Genomic DNA, 18247 nt, shown 5'->3' with positions numbered 1-18247 from the left:
AATTAAACGACGTAGAAACAACGATAGAAATAGAAATCTTATCACTCACCGATAAAAGCTGATTTCAAGATCCGATAATCAAAGTGACAATTTGAAGATCGCAACCATTAACCTCGAAGATGCGTCAATGAATCAATGCGTTTTTACAATTGGTGAACGCGCGTCTTTTCTTCGTTCGTTAAAAAGAAAAGGGGGGAAAAAAAAAACAAAGAAACAAAAAAAAAAACTTTCAACGCAACCATCCATTCGTATTTAATAATTATCGCGCAATTGATTCGCGGGTGACTTCTATCATTTTTACTATTTTCGAAATAATTAGAACGAAGGACCGTTAAATGCGCTACTCTCAAATATAAAATTTTTATAACGCCGCCTATCGTGCGATTTTCAAATGAACTTATCGATAATCTTCTTTTAACGACGTACGATAAAGTCTTCGCGATTTAAGTTACGACGATTCTTTCAAAGATGTCGCTTTCATTGATATACTATTGAAATAACTATACTTGCTAAATAACTTTTAATTTGCAATTGGCCGATGACATACGTATTTAATAATTAGAAACATTTATTATTAAACGATATGCATATGCATAAGGGCTCATAAACTGGATATATAATTAATCGGATGAATAATAAATGCAATCTTTAAATTACAATTCATTATTTCCTTTGAGAATTTGAAATTTAAGGTTATATTCTCTATTGAATGTAAAATTAGCTAACCTCTGAGGTTTGACCTTTCGAAGCAAATAACAATAACAACTTGCCCGATCATAGTCACATATTTAAGATAATTAATATCGCGCCTAATAGAGGACAATCGTATCTCGCCATCTAGTAGTCGAATTTAGAATAGAGCAAAGGCGCAAGCGTGACACGTTTACATCCTACTGATAATAATTATATCTCGAGAGAATAATTATACGTGGGAAAAACGATACTAGAATTTAATCTGTCGACGTTAATTTATAATTTTTTTTAAACATCAGAAAATATATGTAAGTACAAAGTCAGCAACGCATCGACCGAAAATCTGGACATTGATAAAATTAATTCCAAAATAATTTATACGTATAAGCATGAAAAAAAGAATTGTCTCTAAATGCGTACATTGGTATTCGTTCTGACTTAACTTTTTTTTTCAAGTGTTGGAAAAAAAAATATATATATATATATATATATATATAAAGAGAAGTACTCAAACGACGTTAAGGGGCTCCCCTCATTATCCACCCACCCGTATTCGACTAGAGCCGACACTGGTGCCGAAGCCCAACAGATTTGTAGAATGACGAAGGCCGTCGTCGAGCGCATACGCTTTTCTAACGAGTGGATTTTCTCTTACATAAGACGTCTAGCCTCTTTACATACTAATTTAATCGAGATATTTTATTTTCCAAAATACATCAATTCTGTTTATTTTCGGAAAAAAGTGAATGGTACAACGATTAGAAGTTGGTCAATTGTCAACCCGTCGAAGTCAGGTCTCTGTCGCTTATCGACGTAACTCGACCAATCGTTTACGCGCGAACGCGCTCTCCTCGTTGAGAAAATCGATCGATATTGCGGCAAACGGCAAAGTAGGGAGGAATCATGAGAATTCATTATTCTTTCCGTCTTTGCTAGAGCTCCGAGAAAAGAAGTCCGACGCATCGTTCATTTTTCGAATGTCTTCCCACATTGACTGACGCACCACCATCGAATTGCCGCGCTTTCATTTCTATCTTTTTGAACTATATATTTCAAAATGGGCGGCAACAATACTGGAAGGAGCATCTTCACTTACGATACTTTGGTACACGCGTTGTCAGGTGCGGCTGTAAGTACTCGATAAATATTTATTTAACGAAAGCGAATCAATGATTTGCATGATTTATTTCTTTCTCTATACCAATTTTTTCTATTTCCTTTGTAGGGTAGCGTTATCGCTATGGCAACCTTCTTCCCGCTGGACACCGTACGAAGCCGATTGCAACGTAAGATTTTAATTATCTACAAATAAATTCTCACGTTTCAATCTTCATAATGATTATTAACCTTTTTATATCGTCAGAGATTATATCGTGGATCATTATAAACAAAAACACACATACAAATTAATTACAGATATTTTCAAAATCACCGACGTTCCTCATTCTCGACAAATTAACTATTCTTCATTTTTCATGGTGCCTCTTGTAACTCGACTTATAAAGATAAATTTGATCTTTCATCCACTAAAAATCAGCATAATTGATGATAAAAAAGGCATAATTTATATATACATAATTGCATCAGCTCGATCTTCGGACTTCCATTAATTACGAAAGAATATTTACATATTTTTATACAGGCAATTAATTTATTAAAAGATAATTCTCATAGGAATTAATTAAAAAGGATTACATATATTGTAATATTAGATATAAAAGGATCAAATATATTGTTTTAAGAAACTTAAAAAATCTGATTTAACTCTTGCATTATTTTGCATTATCGCTAAAGTACATACGTAATATAAAGATATGCAATATGAAATGCTAAACACTCAACTTTTTATCTTTTTATGTGTACAGTGGAGGAAAATAGAGAAGCAAAGAATACACTAGCGATGATACGTGAGCTAACTTCGAAGGAAGGATCGTAAGTTGCCGTAACTAATTATCAAATGTATTAACATTTTACATACGTCAGAAACGTTCTTGTAATTTTATATCTCTACGAAAATTCTCAAAAAGTCTCAAAGTCATTTATTTAAAATTAATTCATTGTTAACTTTAATACTTATCGCTCAGGCATACTTTGTACCGAGGAATGGTACCCGTTCTTCAAAGCCTTTGTGCCAGTAATTTTGTTTATTTCTACACGTTCCACGGTTTGAAGATGTTGAGAAGTAGAAGAAATCAAACAGCCAGGAATGATCTTTTGGTAGCATCAATCGCAGGCACGATCATGAATTTTTTTCTTCTACACAATTTTTACGACGTTAATTTTCTTTGTAACGCATCCAACCATTCTCTCTCTCTCTCTCTCTCTCTCTCTTTCTCTCGCAGGTGTGATCAACGTGCTGACAACGACACCCCTTTGGGTAGTTAACACAAGATTGAAAATGAAAGGGATCGGTAGTGTCGCTGAAAAAAACAATAACGATTATAATACATTGTACGGTAAGTAGAACCGTAAAATCCTTATCATATATCGTAAAAATGATAATGCATTTTCTAAATGTAATAATAGATTCGTAGAACGAATTCATTTGCGTATGTGTTATATAAAACGTTAGTTTAGTCAAACAAAAATCTGACTGAACAAACTGACTTTCGTTTCATTTATTTCAGATGGTCTTTTGCATATATGGAAGTATGAAGGATTAGAAAAATTATGGGCAGGTACGTTTCCCAGTCTGCTTCTCGTTGCAAATCCAGCTATTCAATTCATGACATACGAGAGTATAAAGAGGAAAATCGATACGTCCTCTTCTGACATTCAACCACCAGCTTGGATCTTTTTCACTATTGGTGCGATCGCGAAAATGGTCGCTACGACGTTAACTTATCCTTTACAATTAATACAAACGAAACTGAGGGTGATTAGCATAACGTTATACGAAATAAATTAAATTATCATTATCTGATATAATGTAAACGTTTATATGTGCCATTGTTTATAGCACGGACACAAGTATCCTGACTTGCCACCGAATGCTGGAACTATCCAAATTCTTTTTTATATTTTAAAGTAAGTCCTATATGACATTTTCTTCTTTTATCCAATCAAATTAAATATCGTACACGATCTTGTATTTTCTTTTTTTCATTTTTTTTCTTTTTCTAGAAAACAAGGCATACTTGGATTGTACAAGGGGATGGAAGCAAAACTTTTGCAGACCGTCTTAACTGCCGCATTGATGTTTCTAACTTACGAGAAAATATCAAGATTTGTATTTCGTATTCTCCTTCATAGACCTGGTGTCAGATAACGATACGATTATGTGTTTAGAGGATGTATTTAAGCATAAATCGGTTATCAGAATTTAAATAAATATATATATTAATGCGACTTTTCTTCTTCTTCTTCTTCTTCTTCTTCTTCTTCTTCTTCTTCTTCTTCTTTCCATGTTACGTAATTATTTACGTATTTATTTTTTTGTAATGTTACTTTTTTAATATTAATGTATTTTTTCAGAAGTATATTAAACAGTATGCGCATACATTCATGAATGAAGAGTGTAATCGCATTGACCATGAAGTTATGAATAAACCATCTTTGTTTTTCAAGGTGACAATACAAAAAGGAGAAAAGTCTAAGCACGATTTCGCGGAGATTTGGAACATGTGAACGCTTAACATATCAAAGAAAAATACTGGCGAACTTAAGAAAAACGCCTTTTAACATTCAACCAAATATCGAATATAAATTTAACTATTTAATATCGCCTCTTTTTCCAACGCATAAAAGTCTTTCAAAATGGCTAAGTGAGGAAGCAGATTTTACAAAATCTTTAGATAAAAGAGACGGTGCACTCACAAAGATCCATCGTAAAAGGTTTAAAAGTGTATTCAAATTTTGGAGTAAATTAAAAATACGGAAAGACTCGAAAAAGCGACTGAACAAAAATTCTGTAACCTCCAGGTATATAGGAATACTGTCATCCATCAATCGATATTCTCTAATAATAATGTTATCTTAACTTTTGCTTTTTTTATTATCTCTCATATTTTACAGTTGGAGTCTTCGTCATGCCGGGGAAACGATGAATGCACAAGTTCGAAATGAAATTCCAAAAACAAAGAAATCTATCTCGTCTCGGCAAAACAGTGCTAGAACTAAACAGAATACTAACGTCAAACCAGTCATCGCATACGACTATGATGCGGCTATTAGTCAACCTGACGTACCAAATGTTTTGGGACAAAAATTTAATACCGGCTTATCCATACGAAAGAAAGCTTTTAATACTCGCGGGAAAAATAAATTGTCGATTACAAAAAATACGGAAACCGTGTCAAAAACAACTTCTATTTCGAAATGTCAAAACAAGGAAGATGAAGTCGACGTTACTGCTACTGAAGAGGGAACTGCAGAAAATGAAACTACTTCTACCGAGGGCGAATCGACACCAATCTTTTTTAAGGTTTAACAAGTTTATTTCCCCAAGTTTTGATCGCCTAATTTTCATAGAAACCGTATCCTTCCTGTATGTAGAAAAACTTTGATACGCAAGAGAATTCACAGAGAGGCAGCTCTGAAGATAAAAGCAAAAGCGAAAATGAAAAGAATCTCGATAGTATAACTCCTAGGTCGATAATCTCGCAAAAGAAAGATAGTAGAATTCCACGAGCAAAAGGGAACAAATCACCAGTTGTTGTACAAATATCTCGTAATGATTCGATCAAGCGATTATCTTTGACAAGCTCAAAAAAATCATTTGACACGATTTCACGTAAGAAAGATATGAAGGAAGTCTTAAAGACAAACGCTTATCCAAAGTATGTCTTTCAAAGTAATCGCGTTAATTCAAACGTTCATTTATCTTTATATATATATATATTTTATAGATACGTTTCAAGCAAACAACAAAAATCGTGTACATTTTTAAACGATAAGCATGAGCCAAATGACGAAACAATCATTACAGAAACATCCCCTGCTATCATTGGCAGTGCTAGTGATCCATCAACTTTCACGGTATTACATAAATTAAAACAAAGCCACAATTATCGATCTTGCGACAATTGTAATCCAGACTCAAGCTGTCGAGATATTGACGAAACGCTGAGCGATTCAAGGAGTTCACCGGAAAGGCGATACATTACGAAAAAATGGAGGAGGTAAGAATAACTTTTAATTTAATGTTCAGCGAATATTCGCTTTTGATGCGGTTAATTATTATTTCTTTTTTCTCTTTTTTTTTCCTTTTTTTTTATTATCTAATGTAATACAGATCTTTGAAACATCGCAAATATATAGATACAAGCTCCGACGATTTCGATGTATCGTCAGATTATAGTTCTCAAAGCAATGAGAAGAAAATAAAAAGTCATAAAGACTTTCACAGTTCAGTGGCGCCATTAACAAAAGCCTCTTTGACCACTAAACCATCGTCAAGAACTAAAAATCGTCATGGAAGTACATTTTCTTTTTTTAACACTCTTTTCGATATTGTTTTTTGGCCCTTTCTTTTTCTCAAGTCTGATCGATAATTTTGACGAGTTATAGATACATACGATTAATTCGTAACAATAAAAAGTCCAAGTTCATAAAAATTAAATAAGCAGAAAAATTTTGTAATCAATATCTTTCGTGATCTTACCAATTGAACAATTTTCAATGACGTAAATACGTATGTATACCGTAAAATATTTTATAGATTTCTTATTCTGTATAGCATTTGTTTATTATATATTTAATAACGTCTTATTATTTTCATTATTTCTCTATTAATTTTAGATAAAGAATCATAAAGAAACTTTTCAGTATATAAGATTTGTATATACACGAAAGAATAAAACATCAATGTATAAATAATACATTAATTTTGTATGGATATTACATTAGAAAATAATTTTATGAAAATGATAATGTGCTTTCATTCACAGAATAAGTAAAATGCGATTGACCCTGTTAGTGTCTCTATAGGTTCATGGCACGCCAATTTCTGAAAAATACAAAATATAATTAATAAATTTACAATTGATATAAAAAAAAAAAGTTGTATGCGTGTGCGATGAGTATGATTTACCTTTGTCCATGGGTGCTTTTCCATTAGAGAAAAACTTCTTTGAGAAACGCGTGGATGTTAAGCTCTCATGAAGTTGTTCGATTTCATAGACGGTATTCCCTAATATTTTGGAAAAAACTTTCTCATTTTTTACCAAAGCTTTGTCAGCGACTACGGACAAATGCAAGTGTTCGTTATAGCTGAAGAGAGAAAATCCGATACCCGTGTTACTTCTGAAAATACATATAGAAATGAATTACAATCGATTCGTAAGATCGTAGAGTTTAATGAAAAATAATAAATTTTACTTGTTCGGTATCCAGAAAAGAATATTTTTCACGGGATAGCCCACAATGTGTACTTCCTGACATCCAGATAAATTGCTAAAAATCATCGTACTATGACTCTCCAAGAGCGGTCTCAATAATATCTCTGGTAATACGGCAGAGAGAAACTTCATTACCCAAAAATTAATCAAATAATCGAGATCTTCTTGAAGCTTATTATTAAGTTTCATAATTTCTTGAAGACGTTCGATCGTCCTTGAGTTTTCATCTAAATTCGAATATACTTTGCCATTTATCTCAGAAATACACAAAGGAAGTAATCCAACCGAGATATCGTTGGACAAATGAACCTGTTCTTTCGGATTTTCCATTTTAACTGGGAGTACGACGGTCAGTGAATTCGGTGGTACTTCATTGATCTGCGTGTGCGTTGGAAATATAAAATATTAAATCGGAGCTTCAAAATTCGAACGTGATCGATACGTACGCGTAGAAAATACTTATGTAAACTCGAAGACAAGGCTGCCAACAAGACTTCAACAAATCTTGCTCCAGTAATACTCTTTATTTCTTTGATTTTCGTTAAAACTTTTTGCTGGCTTGGATTTCTATAATCATTTTCTGACCAATAAGTAACGATTTTTTGTCCAGTTAACTTTGATCCATGAAGAGAACTGAAAAGATAAGAACAATGTAAAATGTTGGACGCACTTATTCCGATATATTATAAAAGAAAAATTTCGAGGAACAATAACGAACTTCTTATCCATACTGCGAATGGCCTGATCCATTAAATACGAGGGCATTAGAATAAGGACAACTAGATTTTTCACAAAGATCTTAAGTTTTTCATAAACCTCTTTCATTAGAAACTCCTTAAAAATTATCCACCATTCATAGAGAAATATCTGCATTTCATTTTTAAATTCGTCGAAGGTAACATGCTCGAAATAATTAATCTTTCCGTTTAAATAATTCCGTACGACCGTCTTTAAGATTCGTAGAGATTGTAGATCGGCAAAGGGCATACAAGCGGAAAGTACGTCGTTCGAATAACAAGGCTGCTCGCAAACATTGAAATTTTTCGCACAGTGAGTAAATATAGGGAGATCCAACGAAGTTCTTTCACAATTCTTCCTTTGACGTCCTAACGAGCACTTTTCTTCTGGTATAGTCGAGACTTCATTAGGTTTATCAGCAATAGTTTCCAAGAAGAGCTTCAACAAGGCAGATCCGTCGCCGAGAGCATGATGAATACGAAATAATACTGGGATCTTGATCTTCTTTCTTCTTCCACGATCCAGAATAGAGCGGCCTTCTTCCATACGTCGAACGTGCTGATGACTGACGCATGAACAATTCTTTGAAATTAATATCTCCCAGGACGTCGAGTGATTTTGAGGAAGCGGTTGATTACACTTCCTTTCCAATATTCTTTTCAACGATTCGCTGTAAATGTCATCGCAGTATCCATCGCAATGCGTTTGATCGTGCTCGAGCCATCTTATTCTTTCCTTCAAATCGATCTCCTTTGCTCTTTCCCAAAAGTAGTATCCATACTTTTTCTTTTTACAATGAAGTATCTTCTCGAAATTTGAACCGATTAATCGTTCTTTAATTAGATTTCTAAAGCTTTCTAGAATGTTCGCGTTTATTTCATGTTGATCCTTTTCCAAAACAACAAGGACATTTATGACAGAAAGGGCCGAAGGCTCTTCTATAGCCCAAACGCAATCGGTGCCTTCCAAGAGACCAACGAATTTGTCTTTCAATTGATGCTTCAATAACGCTTCGACGATACGACGATAAATATAAAGAGAAATTAATATTATTATCAATGCGGGAGTTAAGAGACAAAATAAACCGTAATTAAATAGCATAAAATGCATTGTCGATGTTGAAACTTGATGTCAATGATGATAAATTGTCATCGTCGAAAGTCAATACAAACACAAGATCCTTCTTGGCCTTACTTTTATCTATTCTGAAAATAATAATCTTTTGTCTAAAACGAATCATATTTTTATCATATTACAGCCGAGTATCTATTCAAGATAACAATATTTTTCTTATTGTTCACTTACGAGAAATATGAAAAAGAGCGATTAGACGATAGTCCAGTGCCGTAGCGCACTAAATGGACTTTCTATCTTCGGATTCACTGTTCATATAGCGAAGCACCAGTATTTACTTAATGCCAATCCAATTTTCAAGAAACCTTATGTATAACATTATTATTTGCTGATATAATGAATTATACACAAGCATATATATATATATACCTAACAAGTATCGTATATAAGGAAAAGTTTAAGCTAAACTACTTTCTATAATAAGAATAAATTAAAATTGTAATATGTAAAGAATGATTTATTAATGATTTATTAATACGCATATAAAAGCAGAGGAATTACATTTTGAATGAATCCTTCTGTAAAGATATGACGCTACTACTTCTACTGCTTTTGCATGCACGTCTTGCCTCTTGCAAATGCGCTCTTAAAAGTGCATTCTCGTATACCAAGCGATCGCTTCGTCGTATCTCCATGGCCAATTGAGCATCTTTGCCTAAAGAAAGGCGTATCTCGGGCTTGTTGGAGACATTTAAGTTACGTGCCTTTTGCAGCGCATCCTTCGAAATAATAATCAATCCTTAAACGCTACGATCAAACGCAAAGTGATCGTAAAAAATTTATTTTACCTACCTGTAAGGTCTCGATCGAACCTCTTAATAAAATTTCTTCCACGTCTTTACGTTTCTTGAGATTCAAATACTTGATACAAACTCTCTTTATCGTTTCTTCGCGTTCTATTAAATTTTCAGCCATATTCAATAACCTTCGTTCAAGTATATCTATCTATCTACGAACAAACAAACGAATGACAACATCGGTAAGCGATGTAAATATTCTTCTATGAGAGGTAATAATTATTTCGATGTATTCTAGACCTGTTTATTTCTCTCTTCGACGTGCGCATTCACTGTATTGATTTCTTTCTTTAGTCGTTCGTTTTGCTTCAACAGATCATCGTACCTATCAAAAAGCATTCAAATAAATATCTTAATAAGCGATCTATCATATCTTATAACATTACTTTCTGTGCCAAATCCGTTGTACTTCTCTTTTCAAGGGTTCCGGTAAGGTATCCGTATTTCCAATACGTACATCCGTTACACTTTGTCTGAATAAATCTGAACAAAAAAATGACAATTATTTCGATTGTAAAGAGAAAAATTCTTTTCTTGTTATTATTACACGACATACAACTAACTCAACATATTTTTATTCAGTTTATTAGCTTTCCTGAGATCATCGATCATAGCAACTTTTTGCGCTTTTAAAGCGGAATATCGTAGCCATTGTTCCGATTCCAAAATACGGGAAAATGTTAAACTCGCTTCTAATTGATCTACGGTCTCAAATAAACTTCGAATCTTTGTTCTGCTAAATTCTTTATCAAATACTTCTAAAATGAAATATGTTTATAAATATTATCAATTATATCGTTAATATGTTTATATCTAACTCGCTTTTTTCTTCGATAGATCACTATGAAACGTCGTAATATCATTATTCTTTCTTCTATAATTTTCTATTGCTACCGTGGTTGTATGAATATTCGTAATAATCTTTTTCGGGAAAGTATCGGCGAATTCTTTTGACTTTTCCCTGACCTTTTTCTCTGTTTTAGTTTTGCTATTAAAGATAAAAATGTATCAATACATTCGACTTTCCTAGAATTTAAGTTCGTGCGTCATTATACCTTAATACGTTAGTAGAATGTTGAATAATCCCTCCCATATTTAACCTTTTTCAAATTATCAGACTGTCAATAATAAATAAATGGACGTACTAATCGACGTACAAGAAACAAAATAATCAATATGAATATTACGCTTATTTCAAATCTGTATGCGTGAGTGTGTCCGCGTATATATAGTTTTATCCATTCAAAGTGTGTGACATTTAAAGAACACAAGGATTTTCTGAAATAACGATAATGCCATTTCATTGTAGAAAATCTTTTTTCTTTTTTTTTTTTTTTTTTTTTCCTTCTCGTGCTATACAATAAATCTGTTATTATAAGTCTAATCACACGATAATAAATCTTAAAATATCATTTGAAAACATACAAGTACGATATAATAACGCGTTATATTAAAATACATTAAACCATCGAGCCCTACATTAAAGTGTTAATACTTTTTATTTAGTTATAGGGCACGGTTCCGAGGCATATCGTTTAAAACTTCCGTGTACACGCCTTAAATGATCTTTTAAACGTTCCCTTGTATCTTCCAACACAGCGAGCATCGTTATTCTGGAGTCACTGTTTAAAGCTTCATTGAAGCGTTCCAAATGAGCCAAATCTATCTGTGGAACACCATCCAAATCTTCAAGGAGTTCTTTCATTCTCGTAACGTCATTCGTTAAACTTTCTATGTTGAAATCTTTCGATAACGTACTGTAAACATAGAATATGTTGCAATGAGATACATAAAATTTACAATAAAAATCCTATATACATACTTTTGTTCTTTCACGATAAATTCTGAACATGTTTCATATAAATCTAAACATTCGAGATTATCTCTGAGATTTCGTTGTTCCAAATATCTTCGAAAAATTTCTCTACCGCGCGGATGCGTTAGAGTTTTCGTAATATTATCTGTTATCTGATCCAACTCTTCGCGTTTCAGACCAGAAATACATTTTCCAATGCATCCTATCGTTCTTCTTGATATAGGAGCCTGCATGCTTCATAACGGTTACTCAAGACTGGAAAGTAACGTCAATGTTAAAGAAATTGTTTAAATAAATGTTCAAATTGTAAACTTTGTTCGCGCGCGCGCGCGATTCGTGTCATTTGTATACTTTAACACGGTCAAGATGTAACACCTAACAAAAAAAATGCAGTATTAAATATAATTGATTAAACATTAATTCATTTGTTGTAACTATAGCGCGCCTCTTTTTTTATTCCGCGCGTCTCCCTTTATATATATATATATATATATATATATATAGATACGTATTGATCACGCTTTTGCGAAACTTGAAACGCAATTCGCATGCTCAAAAGAAAATAGTCATAATCAATGAACGTTTTATGAGAACTATTACGTCAGAGAAACAATGAAGTTCCAAATTATAACTACGTTGTACGTTTGAAATTCTTTAATCCAAAATATTCTAATCGTTCGATAGGTCAACACCAACGAACCATCAATGACGATAGCAACTCAAACTTATAAATAGAATTCGTTTTTGTTTTAATTTGTAATAAGAAAATTTGGAATATCATTTCGCGTTCCATAACTCGAGCAAACCTTAGTGTAAGAGACGTTATCGATCGTAAATTTTGCCGGCCGGATTTCCGCTGACTGCTTACCTTAATCACAGGATGACCCCTTTTCTGAATATAAAAAGACAGCAAAACGTAAGACGTTCATCGTTCTTCAAAAGAACGTCAAAGAATATATTGTTAGGAATACATTGTATTAACATACACAATTTTTGTTTTTAATTACGTTAAAATCACGTGATTCAAGTTGAAACGTAACAATATATCACGAAACGCACTATATCGCTTCACGGCGAAAACTGAACTTTCCTTAACTCTTCTTTGCGTTTCTTTCCTAATAAGTGCCCTCTAGCTTTTCACACGACATCTTTCTACATATAAGCTAAAAATATCTCCCGAAGATTTGGAAACTCTTTCTACGAAAACAACAAAGCTAGTAATTCTTATCGTTTTCTGTCGTTCTGTTTTTCTTTCTTTTTTTTTTTTTTCTATTTTTATCAAACAATTTTAACAAAGAACTAAGAGAAGAAATATAGAAGATACTAATGGAAGAAGAAGAAAATTTACTTCGTATAGAAAATAATGAAAATAAATTTCCCTTCTTAGGTTATCGAGGTGTAAAATAGTCTTATTACATTATATAAATTTGTTGAATTGAACGAATAACGTTGAAACATAACCTCTGTAAATGGGAATGAATGCTAATACGAAATAAAATCATTCAGATTTTCGGGATCGGTCATAATCTTTTTATATTCGTCGCAAACCTAAGTGTTTTCATTTTTCTAAAAATATAAAATATCAAAATGTCGTCGATATATGCAAAAATGAGAAAACACCGACTTGTTACATATATAAAATACAATGAATCCGTCAAGGACTGTCGTTTAATATTCAAAAGATCGTTTGCAATACATTCCGTGTTGCCGCACGACACGCTTAACATACGTAATTTATAATTTACTAGTTTGTTACAATTTCTTGGGAAACAACATAACATATTACTAACACGGCATATTTAATTAAGTAAAAATAAATTAATAATTTTACCAAAGATATTTCCTTATTCTTTCCTTATTTTTAAAATTAATCTATAAATGAATATGAATATCCTACGAAAGTCGAATCACCGAGTGTTATTACTTAAATTTGATTGGTTCTTATTCTAATGCCTAGCCAATCAACATTATTACTACATTTCCTGTATACCAATAGGATCAAATAAAGTCATGTACCTTATAGTAAAAGAAGCCGCGAAAATGTTTCTATATGAATAGTAACCTAATTAACAATGTAGATACATTTAATATTTTAAGATAATTAACTCTCCGGTGTTTACATTTATTTCTGTACATTACGAAAAATGGATAATGAATTTCCAGATTCAGATGAAGAATATGATTTAATACGTAAAGATGACTTTGAAGTTTTACAAGAAATCCAAGGTATAAGCTTCATAACCTCTTTATTTGTAATTAACATTTTCGTATAAACATTTATTGTTTTAGCTCAATTAAATAACAAGAAAAATCTTAAAAATAATGAGGAACAAACGTTACAACAAACCGAAAAACAGAAACTGTTTGAAAATGATTTCAATTCGCCAAGCACTTCTCTCCAGGCAAACAAATCTTATAATCATTCCATAGCTAATTCCAGAAAAAGGAATTATGATGAGCTATTTGGTGATATATCAGATTTATTGGAAAAAGATACTTTCTGTATGTATAAATGTATATAGGATTCTTTTTACAAAATATTAAAGTTTCATTTTGATATATTTATTTTATAGCCGAGTACTTGGAGCCAAAAGAAAAAAGACCTTGTTGGTATGAAACAGATGCTATTATTAAAACAGTTGTTAACACAAGAAAAAAATTGCAAGAAGAAGACGGTCATGTGTCTTATAAAGCTAAATGTTATCAGGAGTAAGATCATTTATAATTTATAACTTAAAAAAAAAAAAATTCAATTGATAACTTCAATAATTTAATGAATATATTTTTACTAATAGCAAGGAAAATGGTAACATTTCTTTACGCGTACCACCTTGGAATTTTATAGCATTAACTAGATCCTTTGATTCTCAACGTTTATATATTAGAATCAAGAATGAAGAAAATATAACTGTAGAATCAATGAAACCTGTTCGTAATCTATTATCAATACCATATGATCAACTTAAAGCAGAAGCAGAAGAAATTGTAAGTACATTGAGATTAAGATTTACTTACATTATCTCAAGCACTGAGACATACAATTAATTAATGCAATTAATTTGTACTATAATAGATTGTCAATAATGCAAAACGTGCAAGTTTAGCAGCCACTACGTCTTCCGATTGCAATAAAACATCTGGCACTGAATTATGGGTTGATAAATATAAACCTAAAAAATACATAGAACTTCTTTCGGATGAAAATGTTAATAGACAGTTTTTGTATTGGTTAAAGTTATGGGATAAAATAGTATTTAATAAAGAAATATCTTTTCGAAAAAAGAAGATTAATGTATCTACAACAATGTCAGAAAAATTTGAAGATAGTAATAAAAATGATATGGATAGTAAAGGTTATCCTATTCATAAGATAGTATTACTTACAGGACCTCCTGGATTAGGAAAAACAACTTTAGCGCATTTAGCAGCAAAACATGCAGGTTATAATATTATTGAAGTTAATGCAAGCGATGAAAGAGGACCTGATGCTTTTAGGTGATATTATATAGATAAATTATATAGCTATATATAATATTAATATTTATGAATATATTTTTACAGACAAATACTTCGTGCTTCAACGCAAATGAAAGCAGTAATAGGTAAAGATCCACGTCCAAATTGTTTAATTCTTGATGAAATAGATGGTGCACCAATAGCTTCGATCGAAGAACTTTTAAAATTTGTACAAGGGAAATCTTCTTTCAGAGATAAAAGAAATAAACTGAAAACTGAGAAAGAAGGAGAAAGTTGTCAACGGCCTATAATTTGTATTTGCAACGAACTATATACTCCATCTTTAAGGTCTGTATTTTAATGATATGCAATACAATTTAAAGAATTACCAAAGAAATTAATTATATATTCTAGACCACTCAGAAATTTTGCTCTTGTAATAGCCGTACCACCAGTAAGTACTACAAGATTAGTACAGCGACTAATGGAAATTGCACAAAAAGAAAAATTAAAAATACACCAAAATGATCTTCTAAAATTAGTAGAAAATTGTGACTGTGATATTAGATCTTGTCTTGGTACATTACAATATATGGGAAATCTTGATATAAAGCATAATGTGTCTTTAGGATTAAAAAATACTCGCAAGGGATTATTCGATACATGGAAAGAAATTCTTAAAATTCCTATCAGTAAAACGGGTATTCTATCTATCCGCGACAGAGTGCATAATATATTAAAAATAATACAGAATGGTAATTTGATTATTTTTTCAGCTTTAGCATTAACTACTTGTTTTTTTTTCTCATTTACTTTATTTGCTCTAACATAATATTATTGCATTAATATAGTTTTTTTTTTTTTTTTTTTTTCATATAGGAGATAATGAAAAGTTAGTTAATGGCATATTTCATAATTATCCTACAAATTGTACTGAGAAAATTCTAAATATATCTGAAGCAGCTGAGTGGTTTCAATTTTATGATGAAATTTCAACCTTTGTATTACATAATCAATCTTGGTCAATTATGCCATATACAAATTATGCATTTCTTACATGGCATTTGAATTTATCTACTATGCAAGTTCCGAAATTATTTTACCCTGTTATTGTATTTGAAGTAAATATTTTTTTGCTAATCAATAAATTTTAACAAGTATAAATGAATAATGCGTAAACAAGTACAAATATATTCTATATTTATAGACAAATCAAAAAATCGCAAAAAGCACAAGTATCTTGACAACAGTGAAACGTAATCGTGGAATTGATAATATAACATTGATTATGGATATTACTCCTGTTCTACCTGATCTCTTAAATCCACAAATTCGTACTGTTTCTGGTCATTTATATTCTTCTGCAGAAAAAGCTCATCTCTCACGTGTTGTTAACATTATGATAGATTTTGGACTTACTCTAGTACAAGAGAAAAATACTGAGGGAAGATATGAATACCAATTGAATCCGTAAGTGAAACTTTAAGAAATTGTATATTTGATAACTGATAGTAATCTTTTACATATTATTTATTCATATTGTCAAATATCTAGCAATTAATTCGTTTCATAATTAACTATAGCAATATTGATGAAATTGGATGCTTTCAAGATTGTAAAAACCGTATAAAAATTTCTTATGCGGTATTACAAATTATTTCTCAAGAGTTACAAATTGAATATGTTAAAAGATCTGCAAAAGTCACAGGAATTATACAAAATGATACACAGGAAGAAGTACAGAACAAAATCAAAGAAACTGCCTCCATAAGTGCAAATCTAGTACAATCAAACAAATCTATGATAGCAAATACTGATGCATCTATTATATCAAATTGTTCAAAACAGGTTGATAAAACTTCGATGCAAATCTCAGTGAGTTTTTTAAAAATCTCTAAAAATATTCTGTAATAATATTAAATTTATATGTGTATATATTATATATATATACATATAAATATATATATACATACATATATATATATATGTGTATATATATATATATATATATATATATATATATATATATATATTTATATATTTTCTTTATACTTATCCTCATGTAGAAATATAAAAATTACTTTGGTGAAATAGTACCTGATAATAGCAATATCAAAACAAATGTAAAATTATCTCCAAAATCAGACGAAATAAGACAAATCCGAGACATTGTGAAGAAATACGGCGTCTGGTATAAATATAAAGAAGGTTTAACTACAGCAGTACGACGGCAAGTTTTAATGAAAGATCTATTGTAACTCTTGTCATTAATACTTAATATATACTTTATATATATATGCACATAATATGATAAACATTACTTTAAGATAATTGTAACTAACATAAAATATATTTTTTATAACTTTTATGTATTTTTATATTTAAACATAGTTTTGAACATAGCGTTTGCATATCATCCGCAATACTATCACTAGATCTATTTGTCTAATCGAAAAGTTTCATGTTTTCCCATACAAAACTTTAAATCTATATATATTAAACTCGATGTTAAATCGATTTTAAATTGATAGTATTGCGATATACATTTTAAATTTCAACGTATGACAAAGGGAAAACTTGACAAACACATACCATTGTGTTTCCAGCTCCATTGTGTGTACCTTTATTGAGTATTAGCTTCAGTGATCCCAACAACTTCAGTGATCCAAATTTATTTTATATATTTCATAGCTATGACTTTAATATAAAACATCATTTTGTAAGAACAAAATTTTGAATTGAACTGAAAAAGGAAAATATGAAAACATTATTATTCAACTTTAATAGTAAAAATACATAAAATATAATGTATTAGAAATGTAAAATGTAAGTACTTTAATGTCTAGTTAGATAAGAAAAGAAAACATTTTAGAAACGTATAAAAAATGCAGCCATTTGCTCAGTCTTACTTGCGGTATAACATATATTTGCTTATAATTTAGATTTTTATATATCGCAAGTACTACTGACCCAGGTCTCACTACGTGGAAGTTGCTGCATGTGGAGACCCACGGACTGACGGTTACTCTACTCTAAAATTCGCGTTCCGCGATACCGATCCGCTATACCTTTCCGCTTCAATGCACTGGCTTCTTAACTAACAGGGTATGCGTAGCTTTGCTACTACACACCTCTTACAGATAGCTCCACCATTTGCACCGTCCGCTTCAGACATAACGGATTATTAAGCACATTCGAATTCGTGCTTTCCGAATTTCGAACAATCAAAGCGCACTCTTTAGAAATACTAATCGCGTCGCGACACTCACGTGTGT

The 18247-nt window shown here is 31.4% G+C and overlaps 6 protein-coding genes across 13 annotated transcripts in view; 3 read left to right on the top strand and 3 right to left on the bottom strand.

The window, feature by feature from the left end:
• The window catches only part of LOC118447451 (uncharacterized), a 186336-nt gene extending 186272 nt beyond the window's left edge, over positions 1-64 (bottom strand). Inside the window, exon 1 of the mRNA XM_035879400.2 lies at positions 50-64. The gene's annotated coding sequence lies outside the window, so the exon portion shown is untranslated. The remainder of the gene's footprint in view (positions 1-49) is intronic.
• A 784-nt stretch (positions 65-848) lies between these two features.
• On the top strand, positions 849-4041 carry PMP34 (Peroxisomal Membrane Protein 34). 2 transcript variants are annotated; one of them, XM_085662145.1, is made up of 9 exons: positions 849-1001; positions 1630-1822; positions 1919-1979; positions 2559-2625; positions 2778-2926; positions 3036-3149; positions 3321-3568; positions 3653-3720; positions 3817-4041. In XM_085662145.1, exons 2-9 carry the CDS (start codon positions 1751-1753, stop codon positions 3959-3961), a joined length of 924 nt encoding a protein of 307 aa, XP_085518271.1. In that variant the 5' UTR covers positions 849-1001; positions 1630-1750; the 3' UTR covers positions 3962-4041. The 2 variants fall into 2 exon arrangements, with proteins under 2 accessions (XP_085518271.1, XP_035735540.1); XM_035879647.2 differs by lacking the exon at positions 849-1001 and having other exon boundaries at positions 1150-1822.
• A 44-nt stretch (positions 4042-4085) lies between these two features.
• LOC118447562 (uncharacterized) lies at positions 4086-6185 on the top strand. Of its 2 annotated transcripts, XM_085662130.1 has the most exons (6): positions 4086-4104; positions 4261-4614; positions 4708-5116; positions 5188-5471; positions 5541-5813; positions 5927-6185. In XM_085662130.1, exons 3-6 carry the CDS (start codon positions 4736-4738, stop codon positions 6183-6185), a joined length of 1197 nt encoding a protein of 398 aa, XP_085518256.1. In that variant the 5' UTR covers positions 4086-4104; positions 4261-4614; positions 4708-4735. The 2 variants fall into 2 exon arrangements, with proteins under 2 accessions (XP_085518256.1, XP_035735538.1); XM_035879645.2 differs by lacking the exon at positions 4086-4104 and having other exon boundaries at positions 4154-4614.
• Positions 6186-6468: 283 nt separating this feature from the next.
• On the bottom strand, positions 6469-10972 carry LOC118447561 (uncharacterized). 5 transcript variants are annotated; one of them, XM_085662117.1, is made up of 11 exons: positions 10756-10972; positions 10519-10688; positions 10264-10458; positions 10087-10183; positions 9941-10025; positions 9696-9848; positions 9405-9622; positions 7478-7664; positions 7012-7409; positions 6725-6936; positions 6501-6640 (listed from the first exon to the last, which is right to left on the bottom strand). In XM_085662117.1, the coding sequence occupies exons 1-11, from the start codon at positions 10791-10793 to the stop codon at positions 6624-6626; spliced, it is 1770 nt and encodes a 589-aa protein (XP_085518243.1). In that variant the 5' UTR covers positions 10794-10972; the 3' UTR covers positions 6501-6623. The 5 variants fall into 5 exon arrangements, with proteins under 5 accessions (XP_035735535.2, XP_035735536.2, XP_085518233.1 ...); XM_035879642.2 differs by lacking the exons at positions 9405-9622; positions 9696-9848; positions 9941-10025; ... (2 more) ...; positions 10519-10688; positions 10756-10972 and adding exons at positions 7750-8974; positions 9075-9208 and having other exon boundaries at positions 6469-6640; XM_035879643.2 differs by lacking the exons at positions 9405-9622; positions 9696-9848; positions 9941-10025; ... (2 more) ...; positions 10519-10688; positions 10756-10972 and adding exons at positions 7750-8969; positions 9075-9177 and having other exon boundaries at positions 6469-6640.
• Positions 10011-12599, bottom strand: LOC118447565 (uncharacterized). Of its 2 annotated transcripts, XR_014983142.1 has the most exons (5): positions 12385-12599; positions 11523-11771; positions 11196-11457; positions 10087-10183; positions 10011-10025 (listed from the first exon to the last, which is right to left on the bottom strand). XR_014983142.1 is itself a non-coding variant. In XM_035879649.2 (3 exons), exons 2-3 carry the CDS (start codon positions 11747-11749, stop codon positions 11199-11201), a joined length of 486 nt encoding a protein of 161 aa, XP_035735542.1. In that variant the 5' UTR covers positions 11750-11771; positions 12385-12598; the 3' UTR covers positions 11024-11198. The 2 variants fall into 2 exon arrangements, 1 of the variants encoding a protein (XP_035735542.1); XM_035879649.2 differs by lacking the exons at positions 10011-10025; positions 10087-10183 and having other exon boundaries at positions 11024-11457; positions 12385-12598.
• A 348-nt stretch (positions 12600-12947) lies between these two features.
• Positions 12948-17335, top strand: cutlet (chromosome transmission fidelity protein 18 homolog). Its single transcript, XM_035879641.2, has 11 exons — positions 12948-13742; positions 13806-14018; positions 14090-14225; positions 14312-14501; positions 14590-15011; positions 15078-15320; positions 15387-15727; positions 15852-16093; positions 16180-16442; positions 16556-16847; positions 17039-17335. Exons 1-11 carry the CDS (start codon positions 13661-13663, stop codon positions 17228-17230), a joined length of 2616 nt encoding a protein of 871 aa, XP_035735534.2. The 5' UTR covers positions 12948-13660; the 3' UTR covers positions 17231-17335.
• Positions 17336-18247: the final 912 nt, after the last annotated feature.

Source organism: Vespa mandarinia, chromosome 1, assembly GCF_050613455.1.
Source record: "Vespa mandarinia isolate Hongniang chromosome 1, ASM5061345v1, whole genome shotgun sequence".
Taxonomy (NCBI): Eukaryota; Metazoa; Arthropoda; class Insecta; order Hymenoptera; family Vespidae; genus Vespa; species Vespa mandarinia.
Note: the sequence above shows the minus strand (reverse complement) of the source record. Positions and strands in the feature narration are given on the sequence as shown.

Coding starts and splice junctions, on each gene's coding strand:
- PMP34 (XM_085662145.1), top strand. CDS start 1,751: ATGGGCGGCAACAATACTGGAAGGAGCATCTTCACTTACGATACTTTG. Junction 2,927..3,035: donor TTTGGTAGCATCAATCGCAG/GCACGATCATGA, acceptor TTTCTCTCGCAG/GTGTGATCAACGTGCTGACA. Junction 3,150..3,320: donor CGATTATAATACATTGTACG/GTAAGTAGAACC, acceptor CATTTATTTCAG/ATGGTCTTTTGCATATATGG.
- LOC118447562 (XM_085662130.1), top strand. CDS start 4,736: ATGAATGCACAAGTTCGAAATGAAATTCCAAAAACAAAGAAATCTATC. Junction 5,472..5,540: donor AAGACAAACGCTTATCCAAA/GTATGTCTTTCA, acceptor TATATTTTATAG/ATACGTTTCAAGCAAACAAC. Junction 5,814..5,926: donor ATTACGAAAAAATGGAGGAG/GTAAGAATAACT, acceptor AATGTAATACAG/ATCTTTGAAACATCGCAAAT.
- LOC118447565 (XM_035879649.2), bottom strand. CDS start 11,749: ATGCAGGCTCCTATATCAAGAAGAACGATAGGATGCATTGGAAAATGT. Junction 11,458..11,522: donor TTTATCGTGAAAGAACAAAA/GTATGTATATAG, acceptor CTATGTTTACAG/TACGTTATCGAAAGATTTCA.
- LOC118447561 (XM_035879642.2), bottom strand. CDS start 8,879: ATGCATTTTATGCTATTTAATTACGGTTTATTTTGTCTCTTAACTCCC. Junction 7,410..7,477: donor TACATAAGTATTTTCTACGC/GTACGTATCGAT, acceptor ACGCACACGCAG/ATCAATGAAGTACCACCGAA. Junction 6,937..7,011: donor CTTTTCTGGATACCGAACAA/GTAAAATTTATT, acceptor ATGTATTTTCAG/AAGTAACACGGGTATCGGAT.
- cutlet (XM_035879641.2), top strand. CDS start 13,661: ATGGATAATGAATTTCCAGATTCAGATGAAGAATATGATTTAATACGT. Junction 15,728..15,851: donor ATTAAAAATAATACAGAATG/GTAATTTGATTA, acceptor TTTTTCATATAG/GAGATAATGAAAAGTTAGTT. Junction 16,094..16,179: donor ACCCTGTTATTGTATTTGAA/GTAAATATTTTT, acceptor CTATATTTATAG/ACAAATCAAAAAATCGCAAA.